This window comes from Propithecus coquereli, unplaced genomic scaffold (genome assembly GCF_000956105.1).
Source record: "Propithecus coquereli isolate 6110/MARCELLA unplaced genomic scaffold, Pcoq_1.0 Scaffold3, whole genome shotgun sequence".
NCBI classification, from domain to species: Eukaryota; Metazoa; Chordata; class Mammalia; order Primates; family Indriidae; genus Propithecus; species Propithecus coquereli.
In genome coordinates, this window is record NW_012148618.1 from 1,197,960 (window position 1) to 1,209,215 (window position 11,256).

Sequence of the window (11,256 nt, forward strand, 5' to 3'; positions counted from 1 at the left end):
GCCAGGCACTTAACCCAAGTGTTAAACCAATGTCTCGTAACAGCTTACAAAGCAGAGGTGCTGTATCTAATTTCAGGAAACTGAAATTCTAAAATCTTAAGCTATTTGCCTACAATTACATAGCTATTATTAGACAGAATTCTCCTGATCCAGTGTCTCCCAACTGCCATGATGTCTCTTGCAAAAAAAAAGCTTCAGTGTGGTTATGTGTGTGCCACGTTCTTCTTCCTGTGCATTGCTGTTTTTGTACAGCTCCCCTATGAGGTGTTCTCTTTGTGCCTCTCAGAGCACAGTAGTACAGGGCAGTGTCTGCAGGAACAAGGTTTCTGATGTACAAATTTATCATATTTGCTGTACTCTTAGAATAAAACCTTTATTCTCTGGCAAAATTGGCATCTCCTTTTCCAGAGTATCCCCACCCTCTGTGGAGAACGTATTCCGGTGCCTGGTTTGGATACTGTCGAAACCAGTAGAGATAAGCATAGCTCCCAGGTGTACCATAATTACAAACAAGATCCACAGTTTCCCCTTCTGTTCTAGATACTTCTGTCTCCTGAGATGTGATCCAGTCTGCTCCCCCAGGCCCTGCAACATAAAATACATGTCAGCCACAGTGTCAAAGCAGCTGCCTCCGCCAGGGGGGCAGCTCCAGGTGCAGGACAGGACTGTTACCTGGAAGGGCTAGAGCTAGAAGTGAAGTGAAGATAAACTTGCTGTTCATTTCTTCTGGAGTCCTGGCTTAGGACCTCACATCAGTTAGTGGCTGCTTCAAACTGATGGCATCTTATAATCAAGTCACCAAGATGAGTTTTAGAAGCTTCTTATCATGACTCACAAGTCTAATGTGGGAGGAGCTCAACTGAACGACGTAGATGTTTTAACACTCGTTGAAGTCCCCAAGATTTATTTTTTCATATTCATTGGCACAGGTGAAATGGAAAGTAAAATGCTACACAGTGGTGATTTCTGTAGGTTGAGTTTATAGGTACTTTTTTTTTTCTTTTACAACAAATGAATATTTAATCTTACAATGAATGTTGTTTTGGCAACAGGTTAATCTTTTAAGATGCAAATTGTTTGGTTCTTCTTAAAGTTGAAAACAGGGAACAGCGAAAAAGAAATTTCCCCTTCCAGCTGTACCTCCCCCTCAGGACAGCTGGATCTCTAGCTTCTAAATTGTGAACTCCAAATATCCCAGGGCCAGAAGCAGTCGGGTGTCTTACAGAGGATTTCCCGCTTCCATTTTGTAGCATTAAATAAATGAAAGTCAGATTCTCCTCCCATATCCACTACCTCATTTCTGTGTTTTGGTGTAGACGAAAAGCAGAGAAGAAAAGAAAATGGACAGAGGTCTTTGCAGGCTGAAAATGGCAGGACGTTCTATTAATTTGTATGCCATTTCTCTCCTTCTCTTTGAACTATTACCTGCCCTTTCTTAAACTCTTTGAACTATTACCTGCCCTTTTCTTAAACTCTTTGAACTATTACTTGCCCTTTTCTTAAACTATATCCACATTTCCTGGGCACTGAAACCTGAGCTGTGCTGGATTTGCAGTGCGTTTTCTAACAAACACAGGAGCCCAGGTGGCCTTTACTGCCTGTACTTTCCTACACAGAGACGGGATAGTAAAGCTCTCTACTTATAGGACAGTTGTTAAAATAAATTATTAGGACAAGTAGGTCTCTTTATAACTTGAAAACATTTCCAATTTAAGGGAGCATTAGTCTACAGTGCTTCGAAGAGCTACCAATCAAAAACCTTGTTTTAATGCTGTATCATTGCGCCATGCACGTTATGTCTATTCTCATTGAAATTGAGCTAAACTGTGAGTGTCATATAATAATCATGTAACACCATTTCAGCCTACTTGGATTTTGGTACTTTAAAATGAAGCATTTTGGAGCCCTGTGAAGCCCCACCGCCGCCACCGGCCTAGTTACCACCACACACCGGGAGGAGCCGCAGCTGCCGCAGCCGGCCCAAGTCACCATCACCGTAACCATGAGCAGCGAGGCCGAGACCCAGCTGCCCCCTGCCGCCGCCTCCCCGCCGCAGGCCCTCAGCGCTGCCGACTCCAAGCCCGGCACCACGGGCAGCGGCGCAGGGAGCGGTGGCCAGGGAGCGGTGGCCCGGGCGGCCTCACATCGGCGGCGCCTGCCCCCGGGGGACAAGAAGATCATCACAACGAAGGTTTTGGGGACAGTAAAATGGTTCAGTGTAAGAAACAGATATGGTTTCATCAACAGGAATGACACCAAGGAAGATGTATTTGTACGCCAGACTGCCATAAAGAAGAATAACCCCAGGAAGTGCCTTCGCGGTGGAGATGGGGAGACTGTGGAGTTTGGTGTTGTTGAAGGAGAGAAGGGTGCGGAGGCAGTAAATGTCACAGGCCCTGGTGGAATCCAGTTCAAGGCAGTAAATATGCAGCAGACTGTAACCATAATAGACGCCATCCACGTCGCAGGGGTCCTCCACGCAATTGCCAGTAGGATTATCAGAATGGTGAGAGTGGGGAAAAGAATGAGGGATCGGAGAGTGCTCCTGAAGGCCAGGCCCAACAACGCCGGCCCTACCGCAGGCGAAGGTTCCCACCTTACTACATGCGGAGACCCTGTGGGCGTGGACCGCAGTGTTCCAACCCTCCCGTGCAGGGGAGAGTGATGGAGGGTGCTGACAGCCACCGTGCAGGAGAACAAGGTAGACCACCAGTAAGACAGAATATGTATCGGGGTTATAGATCACGATTCCGCAGGGGCCCTCCTCGCCAAAGACAGCCCAGAGAGGACAGCAATGAAGAGGATAAAGAGAATCAAGGAGATGAGACCCAAGGTCAGCAGCCGCCTCAACGTCCGTACCGCCACAACTTCAATTACCAACGCAGACGCCCAGAAAACTCTAAACCACAAGATGGCAAAAAGACAAAAGTGGCCAATCCACCAGCTGAGAATTCGTCCGCTGAGTAAATGCTGGCTTACCATCTCTGCCATCGTCCGGTTTAGTCATCCAACAAGAATAAATGAATATGAAATTCCAACAATAAGAAATGAACGAAAGATTGGAGCTGAAGACCTTAAGTGCTTGCTTTTTGCTCATTGACCAGATAACTAGAACTATCTGCATTATCTATGCAGCATGGGGTTTTTATTGTTTTTACCTAAAGACGTCTTTTTTGGTAATAACAAACGTGTTTTTTAAAAAGGCCTGGTTTTTCTCAATACGCCTTTAAAGGTTTTTAAATTGTTTCATATCTGGTCAAGTTGAGATTTTTAAGAACTTCATTTTTAATTTGTAATAAAAGTTTACAACTTGATTTTTTTTCAAAAAAGTCAACAGACTGCAAGCACATGTTAATAAAGATCTTAAACAATTAAAAAAAATAAAAATAAAATGAAGCATATTGTATTTTTTCTAGTTCTAAAATAATGCTTAGTATTGAGTTCATGGTACACAATTTGAAAAATAAAGAACATTATAAAGCAGGAAAACAATAAACAGTCTTATGTCCAGTAATCGAAGACAATGAATACTGATGCAAATGTTTTGGTGTTATTTTATTCACATTTTATTGTGAATATGTTACTCTATTGACATGTTAAACACATGTAATTCCAGTGCTTTGTATACATTTTTTGTACATGATTGTGGTCATACTGTGGGTAAATTTCTTCCCCTGTAATATTTAACGTGGGACATATAATGGAGAAAGCATAGCATCTGGAGTCAGACTTGATTTCAGATTCTTTTAGCTACTTGTCTGGGGCAGGGTTGAGGGGAGCTTAATCTTTCTGAGTATGCATTTCCTAACCTGTTAACTAAAAATAATGCTAATGATGCCTCAGAGTTATTTTGAGAATTCAACAAGGTAATATTTACAAAGTACAAGACACATAGTATTTGCTTCCAACAAACAGTAACTTCCATTTGCAAATTCTCTGTAAATACAATGTATATGATTATAGAATTCATTGAAAGACTATACCATAATGTAACTAAGCTAAGTTTATGTTAATTTTGCATAATTTACTTGAGCTAACTCTTTGCTTTTGGGAGGCTGCTTAAGGTACTAAGTGTTCAAATTAATGGGTAATATCTTGAGAAAATCCTATCACCGCTTTTACAAAGTGCCCAGAATAGGCAGCAATCCTAAAATCAAAAGAATAAATAAGAATACTGCCAAGTGGGAAGGAAATGCCTTGGTTTGAATAAAATAACAATATCTGCTTGTTCCCACCTTTTGTTCTTTGCTAATAGTTCCAACAGGAAAAGTTTCAGACAGAACTCTACCTATGTGTCTGTTCTGGGTGGGAAGATGAAACATCCTAACTGTTGGGCAGAGTCCCTGATGGGTAGTGCACGTACCGGTTGCCTGTACCATCTGATAAAAGGGCTTTCTTTCTACCACAGGTCATAATGGTGTGGTAATGGAGTTGGCATCCTACCAGTGACCTTCTAGAAATATTAGCTATGTTAAATCCCCAGAAAAGCACAGAGAAAGTAGTGAATGCAATGATTTGACTCATTCAGTAAACTGCATAAGTAATTGTCAACATGGGCACAAGGATCTTGACCAACAGCCACTTTTCCTTACAGCTGATTTTTGCGCAGTTTCGTAAGCTCCCCATCTTACAGTTGCAGAGCATCAGCTGCAGCGTTTGGGTACAGGCTGCAGGTGCTGGGGGAGCACTGTGCCTCCACAGCACAGAAGTAGATGGCTGAGTCTCTGGTCTGCGTGGCTGTGATGTTCAGGGTGCTGAGAAGTTCTTTGTTATCTAATATGCTACTTAACCTTCCTGACTTCTTCTCGATCCCACTTGAAGTTAGTGTAAACAGAAATGTGGGAGCGTTCTTTTCCTGCTTGTACCACTGTAGGCTTTGAAAGTAACTCACTTCATAATTGCAGGTGAGAGTTGCACTATCTCCCTCATGGACAGCCAGAGATGAGGGGCTCTGTATCACCTTGTCTTCACTGCTCACCCCTGTGTAGAAAAAAGTAATAATTATTCTCCATCAGGACCATAGGGCTCCCAGGTAAGTCAGAATAATTCTACTTTCCCTTCTTAGTTTACTGAGGATCAATCCTCAGGTTTTCTGTTTGTCCCTGACCCTTTGTAGGAACCCTACTCACAGCTCAGTTGAAGCCAAAAGATCAGTAGTGAAGCCTGTGGGTACTTCTCCATCTTTCAATTGTCAAGTGTGTTTTCCTGGGAAAACGTGGTTCTCTACCCTAAGCTTTCTTTTTTCTTTTTTGAACCCACACCCTCTTTCTCTCTCTCTCTCTCACTCTCTCTCTCTCTCTCTCTCTCTCTCTCTCTCTCACACACACACACACACACACACACACACACACACACAAACAGAAATAGCAATTTGGTTATTCAGCCAACCAGAAAAAGAGTATCATTTGGCTCAAATTCAAATCCCTCCCATTCTATCACCCACTGGACTTATTCCAAATAGAACACTGCCATCTTGTGAGCTGGTGCAGAACAGCTGAAATCTTGGATCCACATGCTTTACCAATGACAGCACATCCTTCTAAAATTATCTTACTACTGAGGAACAGACTATCCAAAGCTACCCATCACTCTGTGAGTCAGATATTCTATATTTCTTGTCTAGGATCCTTAAGGGAGTGGGCATGCCTGCTCCATACTCTTTCTTTCGTCTGCTTGCTATCACTTGGGATGGCAGGGCCAAGACATGATTCTGCATGTGACGGCAAGTCCCTGAACAGTAGAGTCCCCAGATGGAAATAATCTGGGTCCCTCAAAGATCATGTAGGGTGGAACCATCTGCTGAGATGAATACTCCACATTTTCACAAGAGAGACAAATAAACTTTGTTCTTTAAGTTTCTGCATGCTTGGCGTGTCTTTATTAAAATAGCTGAGCTTACCTTACTAATACAGTTGGAGTATAGCTTTGGTTGCATTCCATTCCATAAATGTTATTAAGTAGTTTGCTTGTTGTCTTGTCTAGGAATATCTATTTTTAGTAAAATACATATAATCCATCTATGGAGTGGTGTCCACGTCTAAGATGACTAATAATTTCTTGCTTGATCGAGATGATCACTAAAAAAAAAAAAAAAAAAAATTACTTATTAGGAAGTATGGATCCCAAGGTGAAGACAAACATATTTGCATTCCAGAAAAGCTGAATTGCCCAGTATAGATAAACTGATGGATCACTTGGTTTCCAAGCCAACCTTTTTACGACAATGGTTATACAGCCTAATTCTCCAGATCTTTAGCAAGAAACAAAACCCAGAAGCATGAAGTAAGAGACTGACAGATCTGACAACATCACAATAAGTAAATTATAGCATGCTCTATTATTGCCTATGAATATAGTCTGTACTGTTTCCACAAAGGCTGATGACTTTACCCACTTTTTGGTTATAAGTTTTCTTGTGTGTTTCAGGTGGCACAGAGGCACAGATGTGAGAACTAATTAGCATCTTGCTTCTTAATTCATTTAGCATTTTTTATTGACTGTCTTCTTTGTGCTAGGAACTGAGGAGCCTACATAATTAAATAAAGCAGCCTTTACCTTCAATACTAAGCCACACTTTAAAAAGACTGCTGTAAAATAATCCATATAGCTTAACCACTGAGAAAGTTAGCATGGCAGATATGCCTACCTATAGCTGAATGAGAATGGGGAAAGGAGGAGAAAACACGGGTATCCATGGTTAACTAATACCCATTTTTATTTATTTTTATTATTTTTATTTCAGCATATTATGGGGGTACAAATGTGTAGGTACATATACTGCCTTTGCTCCACCGGAGTCAGAGCTTCAAGTGTGCCCATCCCCCAGACGGTGCACACCACACCCATTAGGTGTGAATATACCCATCCCCTCCTCCCCGCACCCATCTGCCCAACACCTGATGAATATTACTATATGTGCACTTAAGTGTTGATCGGTTAATACCAATTTGATGGTGAGTACATGTGGTGCTTGTTTTTCCGTTCTTGGGATACTTCATTTAGTAGAAGGGGTTCCAGCTCTATCCAAGATAATACAAGAAGTGCTAGATCACCATTGTCTTTTGTGGCTGAGTAGAACTCCATGGTGTACATATACCACATTTTATTAATCCACTCATGTATTGATGGGCACTTGGGTTGTTTCCACATCTTTGGAATTGTGAATTGTGCTGCTATAAACATTCTAGTGAAGATGTCTTTTTTATAGGATGTCTTTTTTTCCTTTGGATAGATGCCCAGTAATGGGATTGCTGGATCAAATGGTAGTTCTATTTGTAGCTCTTTTAGGTATCTCCATATTGCTTTTTACAGAGGTTGTACTAGTTTGCAGTCCCACCAGCAGTGTATGAGTGTTCCTATCTCTCTGCATCCATGCCAACATTTATTGTTTGGGGACTTTTTGATAAAGGCCATTCTCACTAGGGATAAGTATATCTCACTGTGATTTTGATTTGCATTTCCCTGATGATTAGAGATGTTGAGCATTTTTTCATACCTTTCTTGGCCATTATTCTGTCTTCTTTTGGAAAGTTTCTGTTCATGTCCTTTGCCAACTTTTTGATAGGGTTGTTTGATTTTTTCTTTCTGGTTTTCCTGAGTTCTATATAGATTCTAGTTATCAGCCCTTTATCGGTTGTGTAACATGTGAATATTTTCTCCCATTCTGCAGGTTTTCTGTTTGCTCTCGTGATAGTTTCCTTGGCTGTGCAGAAGCTTTTTAATTTGATAAGGTCCATTTATTTATTTTTATTGTTGCTGTGATTGCCTTTGGGGTCCTCATCATAACTTCTTTGCCTAGGCCAATGTCTATAAGAGTTTTTCCAACGTTTTCTTCTAGAATTCTTGAAGTTTCATGTCTTAGGTTTAAGTCTGTTTTCCACCGTGAGTTGATTTTTGTGAGAGACGAGAGGTGCGGATTCTGCTTCAGTCTTCTACATGTGGCTATCAAATTTTCTGAGCACGATTTATTGAATAAGGATTCTTTTTCCCAGTATATGTTTTTGCCTGCTTTTTCGAAGATTAGATGGCTATATAAGGATGGTTTTATATCTCGGTTCTCAGTCCTCTTCCATTGTTCTATGTCCCTGTTCTTGTGCCAGTACCATGCTGTTCTAGTTATTTATAGCCTTGTAGTGTAGTTTGAAGTCTGATAAATTGATGCCTTCCAATTTGTTCTTTTTGGTTAGGATCGCTTTTGCTATACAGGGTCTTTTCTGGTTCCCTATGAATGGTAGAATTATTTTCTCTAGATCTGTGAAAAATGATGTTGGTATTTTAACAGGGATTGCATTGAATCTGTGATCACTTTCAGTAGTATAGACATTTTAACAATGTTGATTCTGCTGACCCATGAGCATGGTATGGTTTTCCACCTGTTTATGTCTTCTGCTATTTCCTTCCTCAGTGTTTTGTAATTCTCCCTGTGGAGGTCTTCCACCTCCTTAGTTAAATATATTCCTAGGTATTTTATTTCCTTTGTTGCTATTGTGAAGGGTATTGAGTCTTTCATTTGGTCTCAGTTTGACAGTTGTTGGTGTATAGGAATGTTACTGATTTGTATACATTGATTTTGTAACCTGGGACTTTGCTGAATTTGTGTATCCATTCCAGTAGTCTCATGGCAGAATCTTTGGGGTTTTCTAGATAGAAGATCACATCATCAGCAAAGAGTGATACTTTGACCTCTTCTGCCCCCATTTGGTTGTCCTGGATTTCCTTCTCTTGTCTGATTGCTCTGCTAGAACTTCCAGCACTATGTTGAATAGAAGCGGTGATAGAGGGCAAGCTTGTCTGGTTCCAGTTCTAAGTGGGAATGCTTTCAATTTTTCCCCATTCAGTAATATGTTGGCTGAGGGTTTGTGATATATATGGCTTGTATCATTTTTAGGTAAGTCCCATTTATGCCTATTTGGTTAAGCATTCTTATGATAAGAAGTTGCTGAATTTTGTCAAATGATTTTCTGTGTTTATTGAGAGAATCATATGGTCTTTGTTTTTACTTCTATTTATGTGTTGAATTACATTTATACATTTGTGTATGTTGAACCATCTCTGCATCTGGGATGAAGCCCACTTGGTCATGATGGATTATTTTTTTGAAAAGCACCTGAGTTAGGTTTGCCAGAATTTTCTTGAGAATTATTGCATCTATATTCATAAGGGATATTGCTCTGTAGTTTTCTTTTTTTGTTGTGTCCATTCCTGGTTTTGGTATCAGGGTTATGTTGGCTTCATAAAACGTGTTGGGGAGGATTTCTTCCTTCTCGATGTTCTGGAATAAGTTCAGCAAGATTGGCACCAGTTCTTCTTTGTGGATCTGGTAAAATTTGGGTGTGAAACCATCTGGTCAGGAACTTTTCTTTTTAGGAATATTTTTTATTGTTGCTTCAATTTCTATACTTGATATTGGTCTCTTCAGGAATTCTATTTCTTCCTACTTGAGCCTAGGGAGGCTGTGTGTTTCTAAGAGTTTGTCCATTTCTTTCAAGTTTTCAAGTTCATGTGCATAGAGATTTTTATAGTATTCATAGATGGTATTTTGTATTTCTGGGGTATCCTTTGTAATTTCTCCTTTTTCATTCCTGAGTGAGCTTATTAGAGTCCTTTCTTTTCTGCTTCTTGATAATCTAGCATGTGATGTGTCATTTTTTTTTATTTTTTCAAAGAGCCAACTTTTGTTTTATTAATCTTCTGTATAGTTTTTTTCTTATTAAATTCATTTAGTTCTGCTCTGATCTTTGTTATTTCTTTTCTTCTGCTAGGTTTGGGGTTGGGTTGCTCATCCTTTTCCACTTTTTTGAGATAATTCATTAGATTGTTTATTTGTGATCTTTGTATCTTTTGGATGTAGGCATTTATGGATATAAATTTTCCTCTCAGAACTGCTTTGGCTGTGTCCCACAGATTTTAATAACTTGTATTTCCTTTTTTTTGTTTTTTTTGAGACAGAGTCTCACTTTGTTGCCTGGGCTAGAGTGAGTGCCATGGCGTCAACCTAGCTCACATCAACCTCAAACTCCTGGGCTCAAACAATCCTTCTGCCTCAGCCTCCTGAGTAGTTGGAGTTATTGACATGCGCCACCATGCTCGGCTAATTTTTTCTCTCTCTATATATTTTTAGTTGTCCGATTAATTTCTTTCTATTTTTTGGTAGAGACAGGGTCTCACTCTTGCTCAGGCTGGTCTAGAATTCCTGACCTTGAACGATCCACCCGCCTCGGCCTCCCAGAGTGCTAAGATTCCAGGCGTGAGCCATCTCGTCCGGCCTGTATTTCCTTTTTCATTCAGTTCAAAGAATCTTTTGATTTCCATCTTAATTTCCTACTTAACCCAATAATCTTAAAGCAGAATGTTGTTTAGTTTCCATGACTTTGTGTAGAGATAAGAGTTTCTGTTGGAGTTGATTTATAATTTTATTCCACTGTGGTCTGAAAGATGTATGGTATATTTCTATTCTTTTAAAATTAGTTGCGACATATTTTGTGGCCTAGAATATGGTCAATCATAGAGAAAATCCCATGAGCAGTTGAGATAAATGTATATTCAGTGGGGTTTGGATAGATGATCTGTAAATAACAGTCAGCCTCATTTGTTCTAGAGTTCTATTTAAGTCCACTTTTTCTTTGTTTATTTTGTGTTTGGAGGATCTGTCCAGTTCTGTCAGAGGGGTGTTGAAGTCCCCAGCTATTAAGGTGCTGCTGTTTATTTTTTTGCACACCCTTTTACCGCATTTGCTGGCTAATCATACAAGGTGTGGTCAATTCTTACCCGCAAGCACCACCTACTGGCTTAGAAACTAAACTGGACATGTCATTATCTAAATAGAAATCCAAAAGTAAGAATCAACAGTTGCTCCAGATGGGAAGGAATCAGTGAAAGAACTCTGGAAGTATGAAGAATCAAACAGAAAGTACAACCCCAAAAGGAATCACCAGCTCTCTAGCAATGGATACCAACCAAAATCAGAACACTGAAATGACAAAAGAAGAATTTAGAACATGGGTTGTAAGAAAATTCAATGATATGCAAGAGAAAATGGATACCCAATACAAAGAAGCCTCAAAAAAAATCCAGGACTTGGAAAAAAATTCACCAAAAAAATAGAAATATTAAATAAAAAACAAACAGAACTTCTGGAAATGAAGTATTTATTCAAGGAATTACAAAACACAGTGGAAAGCCTCAAGAATAGGATAGATCAAGCAAAAAAAAGAATCTCCGGGATTGAAGATAAACCTTTCAATTAAACAAGTCAGT

The 11,256-nt window shown here is 39.9% G+C and overlaps 1 pseudogene and 1 gene segment (V, D, J or C); one reads left to right on the plus strand and one right to left on the minus strand.

The window, feature by feature from the left end:
- Positions 1-1,987: 1,987 nt before the first annotated feature.
- On the plus strand, positions 1,988-2,967 carry LOC105814154 (annotated as a pseudogene).
- Positions 2,968-4,627: 1,660 nt separating this feature from the next.
- Positions 4,628-5,224, minus strand: LOC105814409. The segment is given in 2 exon segments: positions 4,628-4,980; positions 5,130-5,224. Coding segments are annotated over 2 exon segments (405 nt in total).
- Positions 5,225-11,256: the final 6,032 nt, after the last annotated feature.